The sequence below is a fragment of the Corvus cornix genome, chromosome 3, assembly GCF_000738735.6.
Source record: "Corvus cornix cornix isolate S_Up_H32 chromosome 3, ASM73873v5, whole genome shotgun sequence".
NCBI classification, from domain to species: domain Eukaryota; kingdom Metazoa; phylum Chordata; class Aves; order Passeriformes; family Corvidae; genus Corvus; species Corvus cornix.
The window spans coordinates 56914527-56933254 of record NC_047056.1 but is presented as its reverse complement, the minus strand read 5'-3'; the positions used below and the strand labels follow the sequence as shown (position 1 = coordinate 56933254).

Here is an 18728-nt window from a genome sequence, read left to right as displayed (position 1 = left end):
AGAGCCAAGAGGAGAGGCTGATCTATGACAGTGCTAGCTTGAGACAAACAACAATGGTTTACAGTGACTGAGGCAAGAGAAAGAGCCAGCTTGGGTAATGAGATGGAAGAACTTGGCTTGAGTGGGTGATCCTCCCCTGATTATTAAAAATATCAGTTGTTAATTGCTTTAATGAGGTTCACAACTAGAATTTAAGTGTTTTGTGTGTACTGTATATCCATTGCCATGTCAGCATATTTTTCACTTCCACTTGAAGTCTGAAGCTGCAGCTGTACCTAACTGCTGGCACGTACATGGGCATTAAGATGCCTTTATACTTAAGGGATTCCAGAAATTTTCAAATGTTTTACACCACGTTTTTTATTTGTAATCATTTCTAAGTAAGGAAGTTTGAGCTGTTCTTGTCTATTGTTAAGTAACATTAACATACAGGATTAGTGTTCCAGCTTGCCTAGGATGGTATCCTTATATAGGGATTGTCCTGCTTGACATTGTTCTGTTCTGAATTCCTTCCTCCTTCCCACCACACAAAACCAAACCCCACAAATCTGCGACCCTCATGAATTACTCTTTCTAGGCAACTTGCAAAAGTACTGATTGACTAGTCGTGTTGTCAGGTAACATAGTTCACAGAGGGAGCATGTCCCTGTTGTTTGTCTCTAAATCTCTAAATTTGTCATTATGTAGACTGATTAAATCAAAACTTTGTGTCCCTCTTTTTTCTGTAAGGAACATGCTGCTCAAACTGATCTGCTGCCTGTATGACAGGAAAAGATGATGGAGATAGTGATGGTCATGGAGGAGGCCAAGAATTCTTAACAGTGCTGTTTCAGGGAAGGCTGACTAGGCTGTGGCATAGGCATGCTTTTTCAATTATCCAAGGAGTATGGTGGTATCCTTTTAACATATAATCCTATTCTTTTTCTTATAGTGTGTCTCTGGCTGGGAGCAACACACACCTGACTTGCATACTGGCCTGGATCTGGGATGCTGTTAGGTTATGCTTTAGATCTTGGAGCTTGAGAGCGCTCCCTGTTCCCTGGGTTCAGACAGGAATCTCCAACAGATTTCCTAGTTGAGGTTTCCTTGTAATATAATGTGTACTTCCTAATATAAGCCTGGGGCTATTTGCCCACTTACCTACTAACCAACATAGGGTGATTTGGCAGATTCAGACAGGCTTTTTAGCTGTTTCTTTATTCTCTGAGCCAGGTGGATGTGGGGAAGCTTTGGTCTGGAAATCTAATTGCTGTGTTAATAAACTATGGCACTTGAATATAAATGTTCTGCCAACAGGGATTGTTCTCTTGGTCTGAAAGCTGCCCTAACGTAGCTATGTTTTCTGGACCATGCAGTTTGTGCACGCTGGCTGAGCAAGCTGTGGTCCGGCTGTGCCTGCCTGTGTAAACACCATCATGTGTGTTTAAGTGTCTGTCCATCTTTCTCACCTTTTCTGCAGCTTTGTTTCATCCTCTGTATTGCTAGACTTTGCAAATTCCTAGGTAAGCTTCCCCTCTGCTTCACAGCAAGGTTTGTAGTCCTCCATGCAGAGCTCCATTAGCATTGTTCTTGGCATTATTCTTGATGTAACAACTGGCAAACACACTTTAGACGTTGAACTTGTCCAAATTGAAATAATCTGAGCTGAGGAGGTTCACAGTATGTGCCTGTCTCAGCTGGAATATCTTGGAAAGCTTTTTAGGTGAGACTTCAGTTACTTCTGATGTTGAGACTAAAATCAGGAAGAAAAAAGGTGGTCTTCCACATTGTTTGAGGACTTTCAACAGCCGAGTTGAAACTGGTATGTGTGATCTTGGAAATTTAGGAGGGACCAGATTTGCTGTGCGTTGGAGATGCCTGTGGCCAGTTTATGAAAGTGTTCTCAGTTTAATCAAGCAACTCTCCTCCTCTTTCACTTGTCATGTGCCTGAACTTGTTAAAGTTTGGCAATAAGCTCAAAGATTGTCATATGTGAACAAGCTTGCTCTGTGGGGAACTAGAAGGGGCTGGGCTCTTGCAGTTTCGTCTTGGCAGGGAGCCCTCATCACAGTGCCTGGGAGCTGAGTTGCTCGTTTTTCTGCTTCTAGCAGTCCTTTCTCTGGCCCTCAGTTGCAGAGAAAGGGTACAAAGGATGGATGTTAGAAGCAAATACCCAAAATGATAGGAGCAGAGGTGGTAGGATTTTGCAGGAGACAAGATGCTGAAGTAAAAGCTGAGGACTACATTTTTAAGAACAGGAGCAGAGGGCAGTGTGTACTTGAGGATAAAAGTTCTCCAGACTGAGAACTGTACACAGGGCTCAGAAGACCTTTCCATGCTTTACCGGCAGCTTCAGGGGCCCTCGTTGCGTTTGCAAAGTGTTACCTCCCTCTAGTGGTGTATGCACAAGGCTATGGACTGCTATCTCCGGGGTGAGGGTACGTCAGATCTGGACCATATAGAAAAACACCGTGTCCTGACTTTTATCCAGCCCTTCATACCATGTTATGTAAATGTAGATGAGTTTGGTGCACCAGAGATACTGGGCAGCTTGCATAAGCCATTCTGTTGACAGGTGAGCACTTAGCGTCCCTCCTTTGTCATATATTTAGCTGGATCCACGTGATGTCAGACTTGAAGACAGGCTCAGCGCAGGAGAAGGTTTCTGTGAAATAGCCACACTGCCACAAATAAATTACGATTATTCATAATCAGTAGGATCAATGACTCAAAATGAGTGGACAAATCTGGTAACGTTGCCTTGAATGTCTCTGCACTTTGATTCAATAAACAGGAGTGATAGAGGAAGATAGACTTGCTGTTGGTGGAAGAGGCTGCTGCTCTGGTTAGAACAGATTGGGTACAACACGGGTTTTGCTGCTACCTTTTAGCTGGAGCCAAGGCTGGATAGCATGTGCTCAGGATTGTGGGGCCTCATTGTCTGTATTGCCTTTGAGATTTCACATTCAATGACTGGTTGCTAATGAGATAAGTGCCTAATGGGGGAGGAAATAATATGTAACTGCATGCTCAAGGTTGTATCATACTGGGAGCAGCATCCTAAATGTGTTCGCTGGTTATCGGCTGTACAAACTAATATTCACTGTTGCATGAACTGCTTCACCTAGACCAAAAGAAATGAGAGGTAATTTTTTTTTTCATATCTACCATTAGATCTTCATGTCTGCTATGGGATTACTGCTCTCAATATTTTAGGATTGGAGAAAACATGCTGTAATTTAGTAATTGGGTTTTACCACTGAGGATTCTTGTTCTTACTGCAAGTTTCATGAACCCTGGCACTTTTGAGTACCTTCTTGCTGTCTTCAGCATCCTTTCCTAATCTTCTCTTCCTCATACCAATCAATAGACGGAGCAGTCTTTTTGTCTTGCAAATGGCTTTATTTTAGCTGTGTATTTTGACTCTGCACTAGAATTGGCTTTAAGTAAAAATGGGCTTTCTTTGATTCTGGATTAATAATTTTTGATCACTTAAACTATTGTCTTTTTCTGTTTTCACTTTTATCCTCTTTTGCCCTCACACTTAAGTCCCCCAAAACAACTGAATGCTTTGAAACAAGAAACACATAAATATTTCCTTTGTGTTTCATACAAATTACTATTTGGTCATATTCATTTACCTGAACTAAGTGCAATCCATTCATAATCCTACCAGGTTGCATATGCAACCAATGACTTCTAGTCTTGGTAATTTATGGATTTTTTATTTATCATCTGGAGACTTGCACCACTGTCTTGGAGTGCCATCCATGTCGGCAGATGAACTTGTTTAGAGCTGCCTGTATTAGATGCCCAGCAAATGCCTGTTCTAAAATAAATAAATATTTTCATATATTAAATGGATATTTCCAGAAAAACTGGTCTTTTTTTCTAGTTTGGTTTTGATCACTTACTGGCAATCTTCCAGGACTCCCAAGAGGAATCCCTGATTCATACAATCTGAAACCTTCATATGTCTGAATTGTACAGTCATCTTCCCTTCCTTTTCCTTCATTTTTCTTTTGCTATCCTTTCCTGCTGTTTCCAAACTCACTATAAAAACGATGGCTTTAACTTTTCTTGCTGGATTTAACTTCTCCTTTCTTTCCCATATTTGAAATCTAAAGCAAAAATCAAACAAGCCTATTTAATTATTTCCCAGCACTACAAATGAGATAGTGCACAGTGAATGGCAGTGAGGATGTGGGATAATAGGCTAATTTGCCAGTTGGATTTATATGGGAAGTTATCCATAGGGCAACTATTGCCCTTTAAATTTTAAAGCCTCCAATAAATGTTTAATTAGTAGATACTTGGGATGATGTCAGACCTGCTTTTGCTGTACTGGAGGTGCCGTCCTCAGGGTCAACAGACTGGAGTGTGCAAGTGTTCTTCGAGATGCCCCTGCAAAATCCAGCCTTTTGGCTTAAGCTGCTGTGGGAGCTGGTTTTGAAGGCCTTTCTCTGGTCTCACTAATGGATGTTCACCTGCTTCTGTTCCATTCACCTCTGCCAGCTGCAGAGGTTGTAATGTCTTAAACTGCTACAGCTGTTTACTGCTTAATGCATGTCTGTGCCCAAGGTCTTTTGCCCATAGCCTGCAAAGAATTCATGCAACCTAAAGAGTAATGGGGCTGTCTTTCAGTGCAAGGTTGAATTTAAGTTGCATTAAATATCATGGAAGTTGTCTTTGATATTTTCTGACTTTTGAATAATTAAGCAGAAATCAGCTTATGTTCTGCCTACATTGTTAATGCAGACTGCAGAGGGTGCTTAAAAGGAGAGTGTCCATCCTCCCCTCCCCCAAGAGTTTCACTTGATAGATGTTTGCACCTGGAACCCCCGCACCCCTTCTGTTTTAGCTTTTCTGGGGGCTGCTCCCTGTCAGCATGCTGCTAGTGGTTTCTTGCCCCCTGCCATCACCTGCTATTTGCATCACTTTGTCTCACTCTTACTGGAGAACTGGTGGCAGTGCTTTGGTTTTTTTTTTGCACAGCCTCATGACAGTAACAAGACCCTCAAAATACCATCCTTTGGCTATGCACAGACCCTTTCAGGCTTGGCCCAGCCCAATCTGTATCTAGCTGCTTAATTGTAATTCGAGCAACCAGACTAATCTCATCAGTAAAATCCGTCAAACAGAAGGCATGACTTTGTCTTTCCTCTCTCTCTCATTACAGCTGTTGTGGAGTGGTCAGGCTCCTGACCTAAGGGCTTGTTTTTCACGCCTAAGATAAAACTCTTGAGATCATGTAGGCACAGTAGTTCAGATGGAGAAAAGATGTTTTGACTGTTCATTCAGCCAAAAGTAAGAGCAAGAGTTACCTTTTTGGTCTTCCCTCTCCATTTGTGTTGTGTATCAGAGTTCAAAGCTGCTGTGACGTGAAGAAGACACACATGATCTTTTACAGAAAATGTAACTTAGTTGAAAGCCATTGTGTCAGATACAATTATAGTTCCTTGTTTCAGAAATATTTCTAGTTTATTTTTTTTATCACTTTCTGTGATGTACAGGAGCTTTGTTACCTCTTATACCAAAGTTTCAGTGAACTGCTGGTGCAGTTGCCCTCTGAATTCATGGCACTGTGAACCTTGAAGTTGTAGGAGAAAGTTGAAGAAGGGAAGAGGGAAGAGGGATAGAAGCAGGATTTCTCCCACTGAACTGGTACCATTCAGCGTGAAACTAACCTTTCAGGAGTACTCAACTTCAATGAAGTGTGATCACAAAAAAGCATTAGATACCTTCTAGGCAATTTCCCCTCATTGCTGCTTTTCAGCGTTGTTTCAGTTTGCTAGAATGCCGCTCCAAGAGGTAAGAGTTCAAAATGTGTATCTGACAAAATATTCAATGTGCTGAACAGCACTTCTAAATGCAGACAGATGCACTATTTCTATTTACAGGGTTCAATGGATGTGTCTTTTGAGAAGTTTACAGTACTAGTAGTGACAAATTACTCCAGGCACCCTGTCTTAACAGTATTTAGGCTGAGCTGCTTAGATAGAATGTTCAGGAGGTTTTCTACCTATGTGGGGAATTTCTGGTTCTTGGTGTGATACGTGAATTCGCTTAGAGTTGGGATAGTAAGCCACTAAGTAATTGTACCACTGTTATGTATTATTCTTTATCCTTTCCAATTCTGATGGCTTTTACTGAATATATAGCCTATAATTCTTCCTCTTCCTCTTGTTTAAATTGCTAAATTGCATAAGGTTATAAACTCCTGTATTGCCAGATTACATTACAATAATTGGTATCTTTACTTCATTTCAGCAAACGTCCACACTTCCTTTCTGACCAGGCTAATTGGGCAAAGGGTGTGCTTTGTGTATTTTTGTTCTTTGGGTCTAACTGCCTGTGTGACTGCGCTATCGTGTCCCTGTACACTTTCCTTCAGAGATGGGGAATGGGGAACTTAATCATCCAGCTTCTGTCCTTTCTCTGCACACTCAAAAAGAACAGTTGGTGTTTTAGCTGGAGTTTGATACAGCTGGTTATTTGCCACTTTGGTGCTTAACTTCTGTTAGATTAACTTGAACTAACTTATCTTTGTTGCTGATGTTTGGACTGTCTTTTACCCAGTAGAAGAATAATTTTGGTGTTACCTGAGGCAGTTGCTATTGGAGCTCTTACATTATCTCACAGTTGTTGAATTATTTCACAATTGTTGAAACCTTTGCAACTTGCTAGAACCACCACATTTTTGTTAAAATGCTTCTTTAAAGGATCTTGAAAAGTGTTGGTAGGGTACAAGAGGGCTGCTGCTGCTGTGATCTTGTTGCTTCATCCTGACACTTAAATCCACCTTCCCCTTTGGAGGCTTTCAGGTCCCTGTTTTCATTAGGTAGGTGCCAAAGTGATGCTGTGTCAGTGAGTCGATTGAAGGCAGTGTACTTGTGGGAGAGGACAGTCTTGCAATGCCCATGTGTTGGCTTAGATGGAGGAGGGGCAACAGAGGAGCTGTGTGCCATGGCACTGAGGCTTCTGTCAAGGCTGGACTTGGTGTGGGAGAGAGGCTGAGATCAGAGTTTTGTATGTGCAGTAGGGAGCTGCATAACAATTTTGATGAGAAGATGTATAAAATGGCCAGCAGAATATCTCTTGCATAATTGAAAATGCAATAAATGGTGATATCTGTGGATGGTGAATTCTCATTGGGATTCTAGAGCTCAGGGGTCCTTCAAAATGTGTGGACTGCTGCTCTGACTCAGGGAGCAAGGCATCTGATGTGTTGCTGATGCAAAGGGAGAAGTGTGTGGGTGGAGGAGGTTTAAGAAAAATTCTCTAAAATACTCTATGCCTTAGACTTTGTGCTTCACTGCAGGTACTGAAAATCTGAATTCTTCTGATGAAGCTTGTATTGTAAGTCAACTTTAAGCAATGGAGATCTTCCACAGTGTTACCAAAATAAGCAGTCCAATCTAAAATGCTTTCAAAACAATTTTGTGGCTTGCTGCAGTTGTTATCTACTTCCTCTTCCTTCTTCTTCTTTATCCTAGTGCCCAGTATGGTGAGAATAGCATGACTTGTGCTGCTGGCCATGAGTTAGTAACACATCCTGGCTGTGAGCAAAGGATTGATTAGAGTTGTCAGCTCCTGTGAGGCTGGGGCTTGGCCTTCTGCTGGCCTGGGAGCAAGGAATCAAGCCACCATGCGCTATTGATTTCCTTGTCTGGCTCCAGGAAGATGGGTTTGTGTGCTATCACTAGGCTGCTTTTGGGGTTAGTTAAAAGATAGCTCTATGGACTAAGTGGGTATTTTTGCATTTCAGGAAGAAGAAATGCCAGATGTAGAAATTGACATTGATGACCTTCTTGATGCAGCCAACGAAGAGGAGAGAGCTCTCAAATTACAGGTAATATTATTTTATAATTTTAAATCAGAAGGTGGCTGAAGTAATGCATCTGGATCGATATCTTGTGTTTGATTGAATCCACTGTAAAAGTAGAATTAGAATGGAGAGGTTCGTAGGTCTAGTTTATCATAGTCTACCAGACTGTTCAAAGGTAATCAAAATCCTTTTAGATAAAAAATTTCCAGAAGGTAGGTGGTAACACTAGTAAATAAAACTTCAAAGAATCCAGTAATAGAGGGAAATACGCTAAGCCAAATTAGCCTCATTCTAATTTGTACAAGTATATAAAATAAAGAACAGAAAACATAGAAAAATGAAGAACAGTCACATGGAAAAACTGTATGACTGAGGGTCAGTTATGATGACCAGATAGTTTCTGTGATTCACTTCAGCAGCAGAAATGTGTATGCATGTGTATACAGACCAGAAATCTTCCCTTGTGCTTAGACTACTGGTAATTATTTCTGTCTATACTAGATAGAAATTGGAACCCATCAAAAAGTTGAAAGAAAGGATAAGATGGCCAGGAACAGGAATTAGTAGGGAAATTCAAAAGCTGTCTTTTGAAATTACTCAGTTCAAGCCAGCTCTCTAATTCTTTGAATCCTGTGTGAGGTAGAAGTTAATGAATGGAAGAATGAGGGGGAGAAGAAAAGAAACATCATTGTCTTAACATATATCTCTCTCTAAATCAATATGTAAAACTAATAGGAAATGTCTCCATTTATAATCTTTTCAGATGCACTAAGAAAATAAAAACTGTTCTAGAGTTGTGGCTTGCCCTCAGCTTTCTTCTGGGAGGTGACTAATGTGGTGCTTAGATGCAGCACATCTGATTTCAGTGCCTGTTAGCACCCTTTTCCCAGTGCCCCCTGGCCAGCCACAGAGATGTGGGGCATGGCCCCAGGCTGTTTGCTCAGCATTCATAAATAGCTTTGCTCCTTCTGCCTAAACTAGCTGCAGCAGCCCCCTGCTAGGAATGCCCTGCTAGAAATAACTAACGTTTCTATTTCTGCATTGCAAAGACTCTGATGTCCTCACAGAAAGCTGCCTTTCACATGTCTGTTGCTGGGAGAAATGTTCTTAGATTCTCCTCCTCTTCTCAGGTTTTCTTGGAGAGAGGGATTTTGTAACTTCCTACCTGGGGAAAGAAGCCATTATTTCTCTCCTGGTACAAATCATTCTGATCCACCTAGGGAGCAAAGGTGACTTGTATAACTCTGGGTTTTTGGTAACATCTTCATTCAGTGATTCAAAGATTGTTGCTCCTTTTCTTTCTCCCCTCCCTTGCCAGGTTTCATACCATGACTTGTTTATGTACACTATTACTCTGTATGGATACTGATGCTTTCATATTTTGCTTCTAGGAAACTCTTGTAGATTGCTACAAACCAACAGAGGTAAAAGACTTTTTAAAAATGCTATTATCCTGTGGAAAATGTAGTTATGTTCAAGCTAAAGTAACTTTATTTTTATTCTTATGATAAAGTAACTAGATGAATATGAATGTCTAGCTGATAAACTTGGAGCTTTATATCCTGAAAATGTTTGTGCCTTTCACTTGGCTCCAGTAGGAATGTGATTGTACCCTGTGGAGGAGCTGCTGGTCATTCCAGCTGAACTATCAATATTGTTTTCTGTAATGCTCTGACTGACTATACTGACTTACACAGCTGCCATGTTATAAGAAATCTAAACACAATTCTCATCAGATGGATAAAATATTTACGTGTTGGACTGTGCTCTTCACTGTGAAATCATTTAATTTTATCTAGGACAGTAAAATTTATTCTGAGAACTGTTATGCAGATATGCAGCTCAGCTAATTGTTTGTGTGAATGGACTTGAATAAAATTGTGGGATAACCTGTACTAGCAGGATTTAGTTACCCAGCTTTCAACTTGCGTATCCATTAATGTGTCCAGTGTCAATACAGCCTGCTTTTTTTACAGTAATGTGTGTTTACTAGGAAGAGTAAATTTTGTAAAAAAACCCTTTGGACTCATTCTAAAAAGAAAGAGGAACAAAAATAATTAAAAAAATCAAAAGTCTAGATGATGGGTCAGTTTGCTAGTTCCATTTATAGAGTCAGTTCTTTCCCAGAAGTGGCTGCTGCACAGTATTTAATAGAGGGGTTGGTTTACAGGATTCCTCTTGTCAGTGGCCTCTCAGCTGTGCATGACTAGAAGCCAGGTGTTTGGTTTTGAAACAAGGCTGCAAATACATTTGTTCTTCTGTAATATCTGCAGCTGTAGCCACAGAAACTGCTGGGGCTTAAGGATAGTCAGACTATCCGGAAGAACTGCTGGTGCAGTTGAATAGGCACTTCTCAGTCCATGAGATATTTTCTTCAAGACTTTTCCATTTTTATTGATTCCTATGGTAGATGGGGAAGATTCTTCAGAATTGCTATAGTAGTTGCTGGTACAAACATTTTGACAGTGCAGGGAATTAACCCAGAAAGACTCACTTGATAAGACTTATAGAGCTTGTTGTGTGTTGTATCTTGGTTTCTTTACAGCGGATACTGTCTCTGCTATTCAGAACATAAAGAAAAATAGTACAGGCAGAAAGCTTAATAACTCACGGCTCTTACCCAACTGTTAAAATAAACCTCTAAACCTGCAAATGTGTATCTTAAGTCAGTTTTGCTTAGTACCTTCCATTTAGACTGAAGGTTAAGGAAAGACTGAGGAATTTTTGTATGTATCCTGGATTGATTTTCATCAGAGGAAGTGGAGTTATCCAGGTCACTTAAAAGATGGAAAGAGTTCCCAGCCTCTTTAATAATTTGGCCAAAGATAGTAGCTGACAGTAACTTATGAGGAATTATTACAAAACCTTTCTTCTAAGGGAAATATAGCTAGACTGTTGAATGTGCTTCTAAAATATTGAAAGCTTTTCTTAGGCAGCAGTTATGGCTGTTTTAATTTGTATGGAAATATGCTTAAGGTGGGACCTTTATATAAAGACTTACTGTGTACACAAACTTAAAGGATGTGGTATCTGCTAAATCAGTGCTGTAATCAAATTCTGGATTTGAACTGTTGTAATTGAAGAGGAGCAGGGAGCAGCATCCTCTTCCTGCCTCATCTGTGTGCCAAAGCAGTCAGTTCTTCATACAGTCCCACATGTCACTTGTGGAAAATCCCACTCTGACCTTTGTCAAGTTGCTATTTCAGTTCTGCCTGATGTTCTCTGTCATCATCTGGTGATGGAGATTATTGATGTTAGCAGTGAATATAACAAAGAAATTTAAATATAATCTGCAATCTTGATGATGAGGTTTAGATGCTTCACAATAGACCCTTATTTAGGATAGGAGGACAGTTTGATTGTGAAATCAATGAGGTTTTTTCAAGACATGTATTTTGAAGAAGGCTGACAGAATCTGTATTGCTGTTATCTCTGCTATTGGTAACAGCAAGGCCACTCATTTAGACTGGGCATTGGAGAAAATCTGAAATATTTGTGGCTGATGTGAATTAAAGCTTCCACTAGTGGGACAGCCAAAGTGATGACAGGAGAAACAACAAGAAAATTCTTCAACTGCTATAGGAGAGAAATTCAATGAGTGGGCAATTTATATGTTTACTGACTCCAAAAGATGCAGCTGAGCAACACACGGTCTGCAGACAACGAGTGTTTGAAGAGAACTGGATAAATTAGATTTGCAGTTTATTTACTTTTTTCTTTTCTTATAGAAATATACAAAGCTTCAGATGAATGGGCTGGAGATCTCCCCCATTCAGGTGGAGGGTTCATTCAAGCAGGATTAAATCTATTTTGCCAGTACAATTCTTCACTTAAAATGCAAAAGGGCAAAATGGGAGAAAAAGGAGATGAAGTTGCATCATTAAAGAAAATTGCATTGGTGGAAACTTATAATAATTTTCGATGTGGTTTGCAAACAAACTATGTTGAATTGTTGTCCATATTTTCTGGAGAACTTGGGCAGAGATTTAACTTACTGACTACTCAATTACTTCAGTGCTTTGACTATTTCAGCAGCTTTTAACACTTTTGAAAAAGGTAGAGATGCATTTTCTTAACTGTATGTTTCTCCAAGTTTAATTTCTAGCTGGAGCAAACTAGAGGCTTGTGATGCAACTTTTTCGAGTGGTGTTGGCACTATGGTTTTTAAGATAAAAGCTGTTTTGTGTATCTATTGACATAATGTATGTTTTTAGTATGCAGGCATGAATAGAAAGCTCAATGCTTCTGAACACAGAACCCCATAACTTTTGAAGGACTGTATGTTTATTTTGGTCCTAATATTTTATTAATTATTTCAAGTTAATTGTTGTTTTTTCTATGAAATTGCAAGGCAGCAATATGTAGGATACCCACAAGAGGCAATAGTCACTATAGATGTGTCCTAAAGCCTCAGTGCAGTGTGCTGCCTTACATATGGGCAAGCCAGAGCAGCTGATGGGTGGCAAATTATTAAGTCACAGCAAATGTATTTTGTGTCCCTATTACTTGAAATCAGATAGGACAGTTTGTAGAGAAAAAGGGTTAGAAAGCATGCTTATTTAAAAGTGATGCAGGCAGATGCATTTTGAGTAACGCATGATTTCTTGTTCATCCATTTGACCACTGAATTCAGTGAACTAAAACTTTTTATGTGCCTGCTGAGATCTGCCCTGTATTGTACTACAGCCTTGGAGGGAATTAAGCTTGCATGTTTTAATTTCTGCAAGTACTCATGAATACAACTCATAAATACCTATAGCAATATCACAATGGAAGGGCAAGTGGTGATTTGACAAGAATAAGCTGTGCTTGTTTACGTGCTGCTGAACTGGAGAATAATTGGGCTGCAAGTCTTTACCATAGCTAAGCTTTGTAGTATGTAGTTAGTGCCTTGTACAGAGCTCACCAAGAAGCTAAATTGCTGCAAAAATTTCATCCTCTGGACACTAATGGTGCTGTGGCCTCACTGGAGAGGGCATGTTGATGGCATTTTTCAGTGAGGCTACAGAGACGCTGCCCTGGTTCTTGCTAATAGAGGGCATCTTCTGGCCCTGCTCTCCCAAAGCAGTTCCCTTCTTTATGATTGGCTTCAGATTTGAGCCTTTGTGGAAGAGGTGTTTGGCAGTAAGATGAGTAGGGTGCCCTCTTTTTCTTTTTTTTTTATTTGTTGGTTTGGTTTTTTGGTTGGTCGATTTTTTTTCTTTTTAGTTATTATTTAGTTTCTTTCCCAAGTAGCTGTGGGATTGCTCTCCAGGCTGACTTTAGTTTTTACATCCAACCAATGGGGCTGTCTCCGAGAAATAGCCTTGGGCAAACAGTTAAGGAAATCTTGGTTTTTGACCTGGCTACAGGGAACTAAAGCTGTGAAGGGAAGGTGGCTTAGGATTCATTTCATGCTCTAGTGAAGCAGGAGGACTAGAAACTCTAAATTTTAGTTTAAAAACTAGTCCTACTACATGTGTACTGTTTGAGGAAGAGAAATCTGGAGAGACAGAGTCTAATTAGTCTCCAGAATTAATTGGAAGACTTGAATAGGAAGCCTGGAATTCATTGTCTGTCAAATGACCTCATTAAAACAATGAGTCACACCACCAAAGCAGAGAGGTGAAGTGATTTCCTCCCCTTTCCTGAATTAGCATTTCACCTTTGTTTTTTGCCTTTATTATTTTTTTGCCTAAGGCTGAATATAGATGAGTTCAAATGAACTATAGATTTAGTCTGTCTCTCCTTAAAATTTGCCTTTGGAATTAGAAAGGTGTCTTCTAGAAACAATGGTTTAGTATTATAAATTAACAAGATTCTCAATACTTGTAGCAAGGGTGCCTCCTTGCACAAAATCTGTAAAAAAGAATTTTAACTAAGTTTGCATACATTTTTGCACATTTAAAAAATTTTATTTTTTATTTCATTTACCAAGGCACAAAGTGCTGGTATGAGATTTTTCTTCTATTAGAAGTGCATGTAGCCTGTATATTCCTGGCTATAACCCTTCAAGGAATAATTAATAAATTCTTGAATCCTTAGCTGAATTATTCTTATGTTTTTTAACTCTGTGAATTAAATCAGTATATATAGGTAGATAATTCAACCTGTGTTACAGAAGTGTTTTTAACATAGATTAGTACACCATCAGCTTTCAAACATCTGATGCTAAATTGCAGCGTATCTTGTTAGAGGGGATTTCAATAAAATGCTCTGTGTAAAATGATTTTTGTGTACACGGTGGAGATAGATGTGGATATTAAGTCTTGACTCAAATGGCCACAAGGAGCAACACTGCAATTTTTGAGCAATGGCTTAAGAAAAAATTGGTCATTACTGTCATAAGATGAGTTGGTTAGTTACTGAAATGCTGTGAAGTTTCTTTCCTGCCTCCATGAGGGAAAATGTGCATCTTTTCTAGAACACTGCTTTTCCTTGATGGGAAACTGCAAAGCAAGAAAGGCACAAGCACCAGAGCACAACTGTGTTAATGACAGCCAGCTCCATGCAAGTGTCAGATGCAAAGTGATACTTAAATCAGAAATGTGCTGAGCCAGTGTTGTGGTTTGGGTGTCCACGGGATGTGCACAACAGCAGTACTGCATTATGCAAAATGTCTGCCACATGCAAAATGCTCTTGTTGGGTTCTACTCTTTGGTACTGCAGACCCTTATTTCAAGAAGAAATAGTTCCTGAGGGATAAAGCATTTTAAATTATTACAGGTACTTCTTCAAATGAATGCTTCCTCTGCCTTAAGAATAGTTGCAGTTACCTCAGATCTCCTCCTTTAGGGGGTTGACCCAAGAGTTTGGTTTGTTTTAGCAGCATTAAGAAGTTTCCAGGTGGTGTTAAACTTGCCTGAAAACTTCAAGCAAATACCCTGTTTTGCAAAAGAAGGTGCTTATGGTAACTCTTCAAAGTATAAGGGTAGGAATTCCTCTCTCTTGGTATAATATCATATTAAAAAGCAACTGACCCCGGCTACATTTCATATCTAAGGGAAACTTGCTCCAAACTCTACGGAGTTGTGGGAGAATGGTTAGAGAAATGGCAGGGTGGGATGTCCCAAATGACTACAGAGTACCATAGATGTCCCTGTCCCCTCTGCAGGTGCCCCTTCCTGTAAGGCTTTTACTTGTGTGAAGCTGCTGCAGAGTTTCCAGATGTAGTGTCTTGTAGAGTATTTGTGGCTTGAACAGGCAATTAATAAAGTTTTCTAAGGGAGGAACTGCACTTCAGCCCACTCCTCTCCAAAGCTGTCTTAATCTGATGTTTTGGCATGGGACTACAGGTTTGTCAACTTTCAACTACTTGCTGAAAGGCAATACTAATGACATTAATCCCAAGTAAAAATCTTCTAAGATCACTTCAGGGAGTTAATTTCTCTAATGATTTATATAAAGCAGGGCTTTATATAAATTTGATAGTAAAAAAATCCGAAAGTGTGTTTATATGTTTCAAGCAGCACCATGCCTGCAGTTTTGCATTATCTAACAGGTCCTTACAGTGATGATAGGATGACACAAAACTGTTTGCGAAGTTTGTTGAGAACTGTGAATTTTTAGCGCAAGCATGTCTTCCTCCTTTTCTGTTTTTTAGTGGAGAAGTACTGGGCTGTGACAAGTTTAGAATTGATATTGTTGCAGTGGCTTGTGCCTGTGTGGAAGAAGACAGCTTCAAGAGGATGGAGGGAGAGGATTTGGGGGTCTTAGGAAACCTGTTTTTCTGATTATCTCATTAGGCTGTGTGTGTGTCCAGATGGGAAGTGTGATATTGATATGCATAAGATGTATTCCTTACATCTATGTGTGTAAGTTAAGTGGCCTTAACTTAGTTCAGGGTGGAGACCCCACTGTCGTGTAGCTGCTCTGCCTTCGCTGCTGTTCCTTGCAGCCACAGGTAGCGTGGATGCAACAATAACCACAGTGCAACAGTACATGCACTTCACTATAGATGTGCATAATCTGTCAGAAAAGGAAATTGGTTTGGTGGGACCATGGTCCCACCAGAAAAACCTGACATATTTCTCAAGTTAAAATACACATTTACAGAGACTTTCCTTGTGCAAAGTGTAGCCCCTTGTAATGCATGTTTCAGTATGACCTGTTTTGAAAGGTACTGCTTTGTCATTTAGGTGGTGACTTTGTTCACTGGAATTTTTAAGCATTCATCCAGGAAATAATGCTTTTAGTTGTTTCATAGAGTGGTTTGGGTTGGAAGGGACCTTAAATATCATCTAGTTTGACTCCCCTGCCAAGGGCAGGGACACCATCCAGTAGGTTCTCAAAGCCCTGTCCAACCTGGCTTTTCACATCAATCTGACTGACTAAATCCATAATTATGTTCCATGTTTATAGCTAGCTGATTTCATAAGAACCTTTTTGTAGGTGTATACATAGTACTGTGGATAAACATTATTTTCCCAATGTGACAGCAAGGAAGTAATTTAGCTTTAAATGCACCTGCAAGAAATTGTATGCCAAAAGAATTTTGAATTATGCAAACCTGTAGGCTTCTGTTCTTACACAGTTTAAAAAAGAGAAAATCTGCTGAAACTGGGGAAAATATCACTGTGCCTGGTCCATGAATTGGTTTGTTGTGTTCTGGGTTTTTTGTTCTGGGTTTTTTTGTTTTGTTTTGTTTTGTTTTTTACTAGTGTCATTCACTTGGCTCTGCAACCAGTTTCACCCATCATAAACCAGTGGTGCTACCTCTGGTTCCTTCTTCCTGCCTTGCCTCGGGCTGACACAAGTGTTAGTGTGGGCTGAGTGGTGGGCCTGATCAGAGGGCTGAGCCAGCTTGGTAAAGTAGCAGGGCAGGAGGAAAAACACCCGAGTTTTTAGCCAGATCAGCTTTCTTGTACAGCTGAGTATGCAGCCAACCAAAATACTGATTCCAGCATGGAAACTGGCAAGAGAAACACCTCTTTTGGCAAGAGTGCTGATTTCTATGCAGGATTAAGCTGTGGAAGTCTGCTTTGACTGTTTGCATTGTATCCAGCCATAGGTGTTGCTTCATTCAGTAGTTGGTAGAAGGCCCTGTGTAGTAAAAACCTGAAAGATGGCTAACAACTGAGCCAGCACAATCACAAGGAAAAGCTTGTTGTTCACACCTCTGCTGGATGGGAAGGGTGTGTATAAGGTTCCTGGTGATCAGGCCAGAGAAATTCCAGCTTAGCAGTAAAAGCTTAAATAAAAATGTATAGTTTGCTTTTTAGAAACAAAACTTGATTATGGTATTATGGGATCATTAAAATTACTCATATTTTCTTTTTTTTCCCCTAGGAATTTATCAAAGAGCTGCTAACTCGGATAAGAGGAATGAGGAAACTTAGTCCCCCTCAAAAGAAGAGTATATAAATAACTCAAAGTAATAGCACTCTGTAAAAGACATGGCAAGGGAAATGGGACTTTGAATACAAGACCTTATTAAAATAATTGTCTTTCTCCACAACTTTTTTGATTTTATTCAGTTTTGACTCAAGGAATTTTTTTTGTGTGTTTTAAGGGTTCTTTTTTAAGTGTCAAATTTTTTTAATCAAAAATACCAACAATTTGGATGCTCTCAACTTTCACCTGAGGATTACTGAAGCAAGTGAAGAATCCAAGAGTTAGTGATGAGGGGAAGCAAGCCTATGTGGTGAACCAGAAGATCTTGTAAATTTACAGAGCTAGGAGACTTCTCCTTGCAAAACGTTTCTTAAGTTGGTTGTACATTTAACTCATGGATGTCAAGTTTCTTGTGCTTGTCTGTACATAAATTTTAAAGTGGGTTGTGAATACTGTTTCACATGGATGGAAGGAGAAGTTTGTTATAGTAAATTATTTAAATGGTGGTTGTTGCAAATTTGCTACCAGAAGGTACCAATTTAGATTACTAAAAAGAATGCTGCCATTTTTCTAAATACCCTTAAAGCAGCCCAGTGAAGAATTTCATTGTATCTCCTTGTTTAGACTGCAGCATATGAAAATTGGGAATTTTAAGGGCTTAATTTGTAGACTTAAAAGTTATTTGATTGACTTTGATGCTTTGCCAGGATCACTTCCTCTCCAGGATCACTTCCTCTCTCATGGTGTCTTGGAGCTTTGCTAACCTATACTGAATATGGGCCTGGAGTGATACCTAGAGAAATGTCCATCACCATTTAAAAGCTGGTTCATACTGGAGGAAAGGCAGGGATACCAAAATGAATTGCAAGTACTGTATTGCATTTAATGGTGTGGTCTTAATCAGATGCAGATTCCTCTCCTGTAACGGTAGGCAAAGAGTAATACAACCTTTGTTTATGGCTCTGCCCTGAGAAGTGGGGAGACTTCTTAACTTGGGCTCTCTTACTTCTAAGAGCAAGAACAGAGATCCCTGCTCCCTTCTGGAAAATGTCCTAACTAGAATGTTTGATAAGCTACCATTTACTGGTAGGTGACACTAGTCAGGCATTTTATATCAAGGGTGCTCTGAACATATTTTATTTTTCAAAAGAAATACATGTTTGTGAATTTTATGTATACTGGCAAGCTTTTTTAATGTATTTAATTTTGTAATGTTTACTGATGATTTTATTTACCAGATATTTACTCAAATAAATGGAACAACTTGTGACTTGTTACATGTACACTTTACAAGACTACTGTTGCTGAGTAGGTTTGTAAATGGAATTGCTTGTCAAAAAGAGAAGCCTGTGAAGTGGTAAGTACATGGGAACCCGGCTGTATTGACCCTAACTGGCTTTTAATGTACCCAGTATCACTCAACCTCCTGTAACCTGGTGCACAGCTTCACTTTTGAAAGTCTCCTCCAGATGAGGCCTTCCTTCCCTGTGCCCTACGGAATTTCAAAAGGGGTGGGGGAAAAAAACCATGGAAATTCTTTCAGGTAAATGCTGATAAATTCAGGTAATTTTTTTTGTCCACCAGAGAGGGACTGTAGGAGAGGGCTTAC

At 39.7% G+C, this 18728-nt stretch overlaps 1 protein-coding gene across 1 annotated transcript in view; it reads left to right on the top strand.

The window, feature by feature from the left end:
- Positions 1–18412, top strand: part of PPP1R14C (protein phosphatase 1 regulatory inhibitor subunit 14C) — a 50886-nt gene extending 32474 nt beyond the window's left edge. The window contains 3 exon segments of the mRNA XM_039569481.1: positions 7748–7831; positions 9199–9231; positions 17075–18412. Coding sequence (XP_039425415.1) covers positions 7748–7831; positions 9199–9231; positions 17075–17149 — 192 coding nt within the window. The 3' untranslated portion in view covers positions 17150–18412.
- The last annotated feature ends 316 nt before the right edge of the window (positions 18413–18728 follow it).